Source organism: Coenobita brevimanus, chromosome 65 (genome assembly GCF_032717465.1).
Source record: "Coenobita brevimanus isolate Jiangsu-jjx chromosome 65, ASM3271746v2, whole genome shotgun sequence".
Classification (NCBI taxonomy): Eukaryota; Metazoa; Arthropoda; class Malacostraca; order Decapoda; family Coenobitidae; genus Coenobita; species Coenobita brevimanus.
This window is the reverse complement of record NC_137018.1, coordinates 19104631-19116911: the sequence shown is the minus strand read 5'-3', so window position 1 is coordinate 19116911 and position 12281 is coordinate 19104631. Positions and strand designations below refer to the sequence as shown.

At 40.1% G+C, this 12281-nt stretch overlaps 1 protein-coding gene across 4 annotated transcripts in view; it reads left to right on the top strand.

Moving 5' to 3' along the window:
* LOC145404821 (uncharacterized) overlaps positions 1-12281 on the top strand; it is a 152656-nt gene that overhangs the window by 60364 nt on the left and 80011 nt on the right. For all 4 annotated transcript variants that reach the window (XM_080276312.1, XM_080276310.1, XM_080276311.1 and 1 more), the window contains one exon: positions 2034-2223. In XM_080276312.1, coding sequence (XP_080132438.1) covers positions 2113-2223 — 111 coding nt within the window. In that variant the 5' untranslated portion in view covers positions 2034-2112. The remainder of the gene's footprint in view (positions 1-2033; positions 2224-12281) is intronic.

The following is a 12281-nucleotide window of genomic DNA, read 5'->3' as shown; positions in this document are numbered from 1 at the left end:
CAGCACTTTCGATACTTTCACTAGCTAATGCACTTATTTCGTTCATAAACCCTCCAAAGTCTATTTCTGACATCTCAGACGTCGCATCATCCTCTTGATCCTCCCCAGGAAATGGCTCTTCTGATGTTGAAGGGAGTGATTCCTCACTTTCTTGAGGCTGCAGGTAATGGGTGACGAGGGTTTGCTTCCTTCTGTTAACCTCCTGGTTGTGCCTGTCTGTGTAGTAGTGGAAGGTTCTGTCCAGTGAAGTCATCATTTCCTCCACTTGCAACTGACAGTGTTTGATGTCCTTGAATTCTTCCTTGAATTTATCTAGGGCACACAGTACCTGGCTGATCTCCATCATCAGCAAGTCTCCACTCTACATCACTGGTGATGCTGGATGTTCTGCTGCGGTCTCCTGCTCTCAGTCCCAGATTTGGGCCACTCTCCACTGCCGTCTTGCCTGTTACGAGTTCAATTTGCGTACTGTTAAAAAATGCACTAAAATTTGATAAAAAATAGGTCCTTTTGTACAGTGAGATTCGTGTACTGTGAGCTCGCGTACTATGCGTACCTACTGTATGATTGGAAAAATAGGGAATGTGAAGGTGGATGGAGTAGTTGGTGATTGGGGTGTGCCCACGAAAATGAATGAGAATGATTTGTGTGAGGAAGGGGTTGGTGATAGCCAGTACCCCCTTTTGGCACAGAATGATTGGCAGATATATGTGGCGAGTGATGAGGAGGGTGGGTGGTGTACTGGGTGAATGGAAGACAGTGATTGATTATTTGTGTGTGGATGAGAGAAATGGAGGAACAGAAGAAGGGAAGGACAGGCGGAAGTAGTTCATACAAAGAGGGTGGAAAGGTTACAAGAGAATGGAAAAATGGCAGAATATAAGAGAGAAATGTAGGAGCGATTAGGTAAGTGTATGGAAATTGTAGTGGCGTTTGTCTTAGGGGAATAGGAAAGTATATGGTAGGATGCTTATTGACAGAGCTAGGGAAATAACAAAGGAATTAGTTGGAGAAGAACAGGGATTTTTCAGAAGGCAAGAGGTTGTTTAGATTAAATATTCATCCTAAGGTCTTTACTAGAAAAGTTCCTGGGGAAAGGAAAGAATTTGTATGGGACCTTCCTGGATTTTGAGATGGCATATGACAGAGTGGAGAGACTAGTAATGCAGAAAATATTAAGAATATACCGTAGTCCCTCAATTATCTGATGTAATAGAGCCAAAGGCATGTCTGGTTAGTGGCAATCCAGATAATGAACAGTAGCCCCGCTACTGTACCCAGGCCCTACCTATACCCAACCTGCAACCTATACCCAACCTATTTGTACAGTACTTCTGCTTGCTTTTGCAGTGTTTTCCAGTTGAATTATTTTTACTGTAATTCACTACCAGTAATACAAGACTGTTGTCTCAAATGAAACAAAATATCAGTAAGAGAAGCCATCCTAACAAGGTTGCTTGAATTTCCTTATGCCAGAGAAGACTTATAATGATTTAGAAGTCTTGCTGGCCAACATCTCTCCAATGTGATTGCCTTGTTGGTCAGTGAGTGGATGGAAAGCAGTGATCATGATGGCCCTTCAGCAGGGTAGGAGGCAGTTAACCAGTGATCATGTTAGCTTGCTATAATAGGGTGTGTGCTAGATGCTAAATTGCTAAACTGTTATACCACTAAACCCCTAGACTGTTACATAGCCAGTTATATTGTAAACAAACCATGAGTGTTTTGTGTTCATAAACTTCAGTATTTCTAAAATTTGCTGAGTGCATATAATTTTTTACAATAAATCAACGGTCATTCTACTCGAGAAAATACCTGTGATTGTCAAACAGTGAGATGATCAGCTGTATAAGAGTTTCTCCTAAATGGAGTCAAGTTAACCTGTCTGGTCTGGCCTCCAGGAATAATGGGGATAATTCAAGGTACTGCAGTTTTGAAACAAAAAGTGCGTCTTTTACACCACGAAATACGATACTTATTGTTTCCCCATGACAGGTGTTTAACTAAAACCATCTTGAACTCTTTCTTTACAGGAGATGAGCTCAAGATTCTGAATACTCAAGAGAAGGAAATGTTTGTTGCTTTTACGGCCATAACACTACATTTGGAATTATGACTGACTCCAAGGGACCTCGGTTCAAGATCTCAGACACAAAAGGCTGTCTCTTGTGGCAAGTGTTAGGCGAGCCACAAGTGGAATTGTTGGGCTATCGCTCAACTTTGGTAAGTACTGTATTGTGTGTCACAGAGGATTGATATTATTTTTAGTTGCTCTATGAATTAAGCAGTATGCAGTGATCCCTTGGTTATCACGCAGTTGGTCATTGTGATTTTTGTTATCACTGCAGGATGAAAATCTGCACCCTTATCACTATCGTGCATTTTTTGGCTAAAAAACATTGATATCGCACACCTGAGCTGTTAACAATAATGGTGCAGTGTCTGTGGTTTCTGAGGACTTTGAGGGATTCAGAGATGAGCCACTGTGCTGGGAGTTACGGTAATTCCAGGTGGTGGGTACCAGTAACTCCACCTCTTAGCCTGAGAAGCCCTTACCTCAAGCCCATCTTGTCTCTGTCTTTGGTATGTGTTTCTTTTTTATTGTGCCCTTTTCATCATTTTCTGTTCACCTAATCATGTCCATGTTTCTGATACCATAGCAGTATATAGGTATATGTATTTAGTGGGTGTAACTTGTTGTAAAAGGGAAAATTTGGGCTTGCACTTGGGATGCCCGGTACCAATTAGAATTAATCCTGTAGGTTCAGTACTTTCATCATCATTCCTTTTCGTTATCACACATAATGCTTATTACCAATTACGTGCAATAACCAAGGAATCACTGTACTGTACATTGTGTACAAAATACAATATACTGTACATTGTGTTTATATGCATGTGGGCCCCATTTTTGAAAATATTAGAGTGGTGTTCTTCTGTCTATCTATCTATCTATTGCCAGACGCCATATTCCCGTACGGGGTGACCATTTGACTCTGAGTTATTTGTTTTACAGGAAGGGGCACTAACCCTCCACCAACCCACTTGACACGTAGGGAGCACATATGGTTTGGTTATATGGTTACCACCCAGCGTTGTAAATGGTTTCTTGGCTTACAGGAAAATATTTGGCTTGTCACTCAATGTAAAGCCACCTGTAACAGAAAGAAAAGCAATAAGTAGTGACAGAAAAGATGGGAGAAATAGGAAGAGAGGAGGGCAGGCACAGAAAAAGAATGATAAAGGCTAAGGAAGAAGTAGGCAGTACTACATCAAGTGAGTGGATGATGGTCACCGGGTAGAAATATATGAAAATAAAAATACTGAACTATAGATTTACATCCACTCACTCGATGTAGTGCTGCTCTCAGGTGCCTGTCTTTTCTTCTCTTCTTTCCTTCTTCCCTTCCTTCCTCTTCAATCTTTCTTTCCATCATTCTTTCCTCTTCCTTCTGTCAACAAGTGACTCTACACTGAGTGACAAGCCAAATAGTTGCCTGTACTCCAGGAAACCATTTACTTCACTGGTTGGTAACCATATAATCAAATTATGATGCCTGGTGGTTTAGTAGGTAATTAGAGTGCTCCAGTTGGACTGAGCCTGTGCAGGTTTCTATTGGAGTTTTTTTTTTTTTTTTTTTATGAGGAAGAAGGAACCAAAGGCAATGAGCCCACAAAACTGTTCCTTCCAAGAGAAAAACAAAATACAAGAGAGAGCCAAATTCAACATCCATTCATTTCGAGATGCCTGGACACACTGCGTTTGAAAGACTGGAGATCATAGGAAGCAGGAAATGCAGACAGAGGGAGACAATTCCAGAGTTGACCTGTTGCATAAATGAAGGACTGGGAGTAACAGTTAACTCTTGCATTAGAGAGTTGGACAGAAAAGGGGTGAGAGTTTGTTGCTAAACAGGTGCTACGTGCCCGTCGTAGAGGTGGAGGAATGCATGCAGACAGTTCAGAGGAACAGTGACCATTGAAGTAGCGATATAAAAGGGATAAAGATGCAACAGTGCGGCGACGAGACATAGGTTGAAGGGAGTAAGTAAGAGGGAGAGTTAATGAGATAAAATGCCTTTGACTCCACCCTATTGAGAAGAGCTGTATGTGGGTAGCCTCCCCACACATGAGAGTTTTACTCCACACAGGGGCGGATGAAACCCCTGTATAGAGTCAACAATTGGGCAGGGGTAAAGAAAGAACGGAGTCGACTTAGCACACCCAATCTCTTGGAAGCAGATTTTACAAGAGATGTACTGTAATATGATCTTTCCAAGATAAGTCCCGAGTAAATGAAACCCCAAGCATGTTCAACGGTGATGCTGGATTAAGCTGAATATTATTAAACATTAGTGGGTATACCTGTGGAAGATTTTGTCAGGTTGATAGGTGCAAAAACTGAGGCTTTGATGCATTAAAAACAACCAGACTATTTTTACCCCAGTCAGAGATACTAGCCAAGTCAGACACTAGGTGTGCCATAGCCTCATCCCTTGTTTGTTGAAGTAACTGCTGAGATGGACATTGTGGGAATGGAATGGAAAGGTGTAGGGTGGAGTCATCAGCGTATGAGGGGATAGGGTTAGATGTACATCTTAGAAGGTCATTGATGAATAAAAGGAAGAGAGTTGGTGATAGGACTGAGCCCTGAGGAGCACCACTGTTAATAGATCTAGGAGAAGAACGATGACCATTTACAACAGCAGCTATATAACGACCAGAAAGGAAGCTAGAGACGAAGGCACAGATAGAAGGATAGAAACCGTAAGAGGGCAGTTTGGAAATTAAAGATTTATGCCAGACTAGATCGAAAGCCTTTGAGATGTCAAGTGCAATGGCAAAGCTTTCACCAAAGTCCTGAAAGGAGGATGACCAGGTGTCTGAAAGGAAGGTGAGAAGGTCGCCTGTGGAGCGTCCGTGACGGAACCCATACTGATGATCAGAAAGAAGGTTGTGATAGGAAAGATGCTTTAAAATTTTTCTATTAAGAATAGACTCGAAAATTTTTTAGATACAGGATGTTAGAGCAATTGGACGATAGTTAGAGGGTTGGGAATGGTCACCCTTCTTTGGGACTGGCTGAATGAGAGCAAACTTCCAACAAGAAGGAAAGGTACAAGTTGATAGACAAAGGCGAAAGAGTTTGCCTGGGCAGGGTGTAAGCACAGAAGCACAGTTCTAGAACAACAGGAGGGACTCCATCAGGCCCATATGCCTGTGATGGCAGAAAATACATCAGCTGAAGAAATTTTAACGTTAGCCATGAAGAAGTCAGAGGGGGGAAGTGACGGAGGAACAGCACCGGAATCGTCTAAGGTGGAATTGGAGGAGAAAGTCTGAGTGAAGAGATCTGCTTTATCAGTAGAAGACAGAGCCATCAGAGTAGAAAAGAGGAGGGAAGGATGATGAGGTAAAGTTGTTAGAAAGGTTTTTGGCAAGGTGCCAAAAGGAGCAGGAAGAATTCGAGTTAGAGAACTGAGAGCATTTTGTACGGATGAAATTATTTTTAGCAGAGTGAAGAACAGACTTAACACGATTCCGGACAGAAACATATAAAAGATGTGGTACAGGGGTGGGTTGGCTCCGGTACCTTTTATAGACCCTCTCCTTGTTGCGGACAGCATTAGAACAAGTGTGATTAAACCAAGACTTTCGTGCATTAGTCAAAGGATATGAGAAAGGAATGTATGCTTCGATGCCCAAGAGAATAACCTCCGTAATGCGCAAGGCACACCCAGATGGCTCCCGGCCATGGAAACAATAATCATTCCAGGGAAAATCAAAGAAGTACTGCCTGAGGGCCTCCCAATCCGCAGCTCGAAAGTGCCACAGATGACTTTTTTTTGGAGGGTCCACAGGCCGTACCGGAGCGATAGGACAGGTTAAGGTGACAAGATTGTGATAGGAGGAGCCCAACGGGGAGAAAAGATTAACAGTGTAAGCAGAAGGATTAGTTGTAAGGAAGAGGTCATGTATGTTCGGGCTATCTCCAAGGCGGTCAGGGATACGGGTTGGAATTTATTGCTCATGTAATGCCACCCAGGAATGAGTGAGGTGGGTCACTCTCATCTTAAATGTCAGGACAAACTTGCCTAGCCTCAGCCTCCTGCACTCCTCATGGGGCAACACTGGATTAGATTATGATAATGATAATGGTGATGATGATGATGTACTTTAGGTGGCTTTAGGCTCTTGGACCACATTTGCATGTGGTGCACTGTACTCTTCCTTTGGAGGCTTCATGAGGAAGAGGCATCAAGCCACTTATGAAACCACACAGACATTTCAAACGGTACTGGGAAGAATAATCGCGGACTGAGAATTGAAGAAAGGGTGTAATGCTGCTGGTCTCCACTTACATTCTTCATGAGGGATGGGACCCTAGTCTCTCAAATTGTTGGTGTCTCCTCAGCTCATTCAAAATGAGTGTTGTATGATTCAATTTTCACTTATCATGTGGCTGAGGCCTGGCCTCAGCCTCGGGACATTTTTAAAGCTCTGTCTTAGCCATAATTCATGCAAGTGTTGCATCAGCCTTGACTTAAGTGCCAGATAAAAACTGTGAAGGACATGAGACAGTTCCAAGGCAAAATTAATGCCACAAACACACCCACAGCCCTGTCATCCACCATACCCTAACTTTATCCCTACTACTTCCCTTTCTCCTTCCCTTCCTCCCACCTTGTTCTTGACCATAGTAGTTTTACTTTCATGCACATTTTCTGTTTTTTTTTTTTTTATGCCAGCAAAGGATCTGAATCTCGCAAAGCTCTTACATCTTGCTCAATAATCAGTTTTGATATAATTAATATTATACTTTCTCCCTTTACCCCTCCTACCACAGTTTTTGCTTGGCTACTTCGATAGTATATGTCCACTCACCAACTTTTTTTTTTTTTCTCCTTTCTCCTCTGTACATAATCTGACTGTTATGTGATTTCTCTTTGACAGGCACATACAGCATGCACCTCCATTCCACTTCTTTACCTCTTTCCTAAAGTTGAGTCAACTGGAGGGTTTGATGAAGAGGAGAGTCTTCGTCTTTGTCATCCTCATTTTATATTTTGCATTGTGGTTAACCTTCCTAGAATAGCCCAGATGACCTAGTGAAGGTTTTCCCTTTTCAGATGTTCTTCTCTTCTCAGCTTCTTACTTTCTAGAACATGCATTTGTGTTCTTACCTAATTGTTCTTACCTAATTGCATCTTTACAGGAATGAGTCAAGCTCGTACCGTCCCATGTCTTAAACCATATTTATTGTACATATCCTTAAATTTGTGAATTGTTTTGGCACACACTATTTTATTCGGTAGTGCATTCCATTGATCAATTGCTCTGTTTGGGAAACTGAATTTCCTTACGTCTTTATCACCTCTCTTCTTATGCAGTATTTTGCAGTGTCCTCTTCCTGATGCTTCTCCATATGTTAAGTAATCATTTATGTCTATTTTCTCCTTTCCTGATATGCACTTATATAGCATTATCATGTCACCTCTTTTCCTTCTCTCCTGTAGTGTTGGTAGATTCAGTTTATTTAGTCTTTCTTCGTAGCTTAGGTCCCTTAAGCTTGGTATCCATCTTGTAGTGGCCCTTTGAACTTTTTCAATCTTGTCTATATGCTTTTTGAGATGAGGACTCCAGACTACTGATGCATATTCGAGGGTTGGTCTAATGAATGGTGTTATTATCCTTCTTAGCATGTCTTCATTTATGTATGTGAATGCTGTTCTCATATTTGCAAGCAGTGTATACATGATCCGTACCTTCTCACTGATGTGGTCAGCCGGAGATAGTCGGTTATTGATAATCACACCTAGGTCTTTCTCTCTTTCTGATGTGTATAGGGTTTTATTTCCTAACTTATAATCCCAATCAGGTCTTTTTCCACTTTTACCAAACTTGATTACATGACACTTGTCCACATTGAATTCCATTTGCCTTATACTACTCCATTCATGAAGTTTATTTAATTCTTTTTGTAGCTCCCTACAAGAGTCTGTGCCAGTATTTCTCCTTTGTATTTTTGCATCATCTGCAAACATATTCAGATAGCTCTCATTTCCAGTGTTACTGTTTATATCATTTATGTACACTAAAAACATGATTGGTGCCAGCACCGAACCCTTTGGTACTCCACTAGTCACTTCTTTCCATGATGAGTAGTTTCCTCTTAGTACTGTCCTCATTTCTCTTTTTATGAGAAAGTCTTGCATCCAACAAAACAGTTTGCCTCGAATTCCTCCTTGATGGTACAGTTTCCATAAAAGTCTTTGGTGTGGTACTGTGTCAAAAGCTTTCTTGAAATCTAAATAGATACTGTCCACCCATCCTTCCCTTTCCTGTATTGTGTTTGTTACTCTGTCATAGTAGCTCAACAGATTAGTAACACATGATTTTCCTTTTCTGAAACCAAACTGTCTTTCTGTTATCATACTGTGTTCTTCTAGATGATTTACCCAAGCTTTTCTTATAAGTTTTTCTAATACCTTGCTTACAACACTGGTCAGTGATACTGGTCGGTAGTTGAGAGGATTTTGTCTATTTCCTTTCTTGAATAAGGGGACTATATATGCTTTTTTCCAAATATTAGGTAGTTTCCCTTGACTCAAGGATTTCTTGAAAATTAAAAAAAATGGTTTACTTAACTCCTTTGCACATTCTCGTAATACCCAACATGAAATTTCATCAGGACCACTTGCTTTTCCTCTGTCTAATCTACTTAACTCCTCCTGTATTACTTTTTCTGCTATTTGTATATCTGGTAGTATGTGTGGACATGCGTGTTCCACATAGTTTCATTCATTCATTCATTCATTGCCAGACGCCATGTATCCCACACGGGGTGGCCAAGGGCTTAGAGTTAATTGTTTTACAGGGAGGGGCACTAATCCTCCACCAACCCCACTTGACACGTAGTCCTCTCAAATTTTTTTTCTTCTGTAAAAACTAATTGGAAATTCTTATTTAGTGCTTCACAAATATCTTTCTCTTGTGTATAAGTGATTCCCTCGTCCGTAATGGATTGTATTATATCTTTTACTTTGGTTTTGCTTCTGATATAGCTGTAAAACAGCTTTGGTTGATCACTACTTTTATTTATTATATCCTCCTCAAACTGTTTTTGGGCTTCCCTCCTTATTCTTGTATAGTCGTTTTTTGCCTGTTTGTAATTATTATACTCCCTTTCACTATTGTGTCTTCTGTATCTATTCCACAACAAATCTCTTCTTTCTTTTGATTTTTTACATTCTGTATTGAACCATTTCTGTATTTTCTTATCTGCTTCTTTGTGCTGTGGGATGTACTTCTGGACTCCTATTTCATAAAATTCACAGAATTTTTTATATACAGCATTTAAATCTTGTCCTCTAAGCTCATTTTCCCAATCAACTTCTAAGAAATACTTCTTTAGGTCTTGATAATTTCCCTTTTTATAGTTTAGGCTCTTTTTGTAACTGTCATTGCTGTTTACTATGTCATATGCTATCCTGAAGTTATAATTTAGTACTGCATGATCGCTTTTGCCGAGTGGAGGGTGATATATTAAACTGTCAATGTCATTTTCTTGCCTAGTAAATATTAGATCTAGCACTGAAGGTACATCAAGTCCTCTTTTTCTGGTGGTTTCCCTCACATGTTGCGTTAAGAAAAACTCTTGTATGAGATCCAGGAGCTTTTGGTCCCAACAGCTTTCTTGGCTATTTATATTTAGAGTATTCCAATTTATATTTGTATTGAAGTCCCCAGTTAGTATAATTCTTTCCGATTTCTCTTCCATTTTATGTAGCAATGATCTTATACTCTGAATTGTACTGTCTGCCAGGTCCTCATATTCGTCACTTTCCCATGTGTTTGATCTGGGTGGCATGTACAAATTGGCTACAATTACTTTACCTTCAGATGTGTCGATCTCTACTGCAATCATTTCTACTTGTGATGGTATATCTAGGTTTATTTCCTTGACTTTTAGATTTTTCTTAGTTAATATTATAATTCCTCCCCCTTTTTTTAAATTTCTGTCTCTTCTCCATATATTGTATTCCTCTAAGTTTAGTATGTCATTGGATATCCTTGGTGTGTGTGTGTGTGTGTGTGTGTATTTACCTATTTGTATTTACCTATTTGTAGTATACAGGAATTGAGCAATGCTCGTGTTGTCCTGTCTCCATATCCACATTTATCAAGTCTACCTTTACACACATGAATGTTTTTCTCATGCACCACCTCTTTGTCTAAGTCGTTCCAAATATTTAAGAATATACCTAATTGTGATATACACGGAATGTACTATGCTCGTGGGTTTCCGTCGCTGTTTCTCAATAAGTCAAATTTAACTTTAAACTCGTTTAAGTTTTTAGACTGGACGATCTCTTTGTCCAGGCTATTCCATAAGTCTATACTTCTGTAAGGAAAGCTATATTTCTTGATATCCTTCAAGCAGCTTGACTTTTTCAATTTCATTCCATGTCCTCTTGTTGCTCTCTTATCCCATACAAACAGATCTTCTTTGTCAATTTTATCTACTCCCACCATGGTCCTGAACACCGCAATCATGTCTCCCCTCTTTCTCCTTTCCTCTAACGAAGGCAAATCCAGTTTTTCCAGCCTCTCTCTGTATGACAGGTCTGTCAGACTGGGGACCATCTTGGTTGCTGTTCTTTGTATTCTCTCAATCTTGTTTATATCTTTCTTTTGTGTGGGGACCACACTACCGCTGCATATTCTAACCTGGGGCGGATCATGGCCACTATCAATTTTTTCATCATTTCCTCATCCATATAATGAAATGCTACTCTTATGTTAGTCAAGAGCTTATAAGTCTCTCCAACTATCTTGTTAATGTGCTTTTCTGGTGACAAACTATCTTGGACCAGCACTCCCAAATCTTTCTCTTCTCTCCTTTTTGTGATTAATTCATTACCCAAAAAATAATTCAGTGATGGTCTCCTGGTACTTTTACCCATTTCCAATATTTTACATTTCTTTACATTAAATTTCATTTCCCACGTCCGGCTCCAATTGTGTATCCTATCCAAATCCTCCTGCAGTATTTTACAATCCTCCTCAACCTCTATCTTCCTCAAGATCTTTACATCATCAGCAAACAGACTCGCATAACTGTTCACTCCATCTACCATATCATTTACGTAAATCAGGAACATTACTGGCGCCAACACTGAGCCTTGAGGGACTCCACTTGTTACTTCCCTCCATCCAGACATCTTTTCCTTTATTACTGTCCTCATTTGTCTGTCTTTCAAAAAGTCTCTCATCCATTCCAGAAGTTTCCCCTTTAGTCCTCCTATATATTCTAGTTTCCACATTAGTCTCTTATGAGGTACCTTGTCAAAGGCCTTCTCTAAGTCTAAGTACACACAATCCACCCAACCATCTCTCTCCTGTACCACATCAATCACTCTTGAGTAAAAGCTCAACAAGTTTGAAACACATGACCTTCCACTTCTGAATCCAAACTGACATTCAGCCAAAATATTCATCTTTTCCAGATATTTTATCCATCTGTCTTTCAGGATTCTCTCACACAATTTTGCGACCATGCTGGTTAGAGACACTGGTCTATAATTCAGGGGTTCTTCCCTGTTTCCTCCCTTGTAAATTGGTACCACATTTGCCCTCTTCCATTCTTTTGGCACTTTCCCCTCTTCCAGTGAGCATACAATTAAGCTGTGAATTTTATCCGCCAGTTGTTCTCTGCATTCCTTCAGTACCCAATTAGAAATTCCATCAGGTCCTGGGGCTTTCCTTACATCTTGAGTTTCCAGTAATTTATACACTTCCTGCACCTCCACTTTTATATCTTTCATCACCGGAACATTTCTAATCACTCCCTCCCCTTCCACAAGCTCCTTTTCTTTAGTAAAAACTGACTGGAAACGTTTGTTCAAAATTTCTGCTTGCATTGCCGCATCCTTAAAGACCTCTCCATCTACTTTCAGCTTGGTGATTCCTTCCTTTTGTTTCAGTTTGCCATTAACAAATCTATAAAACAGTTTGGGTTCATCCTTGCATTTGTCAATTATACCTTTTTCAAAATTCCTTTCTTCTTCCCTACGTATTCTTGTGTATTCGTTTCTTGTACTTTTTATATTCTTCCTTTTTTTCTGTCGTTACCTCTCTTTCTCCAATTGTTCCACGCTTTATCTCTCTTTTTTGGCTATCATACACCTTCTATTAAACCACTCCTTTTTCCTGTTTTCTTTCCCTCTTACTCTTGGTACAAATTTTTCCACTCCCAAATTATAGAGGTCTAGAAAGAT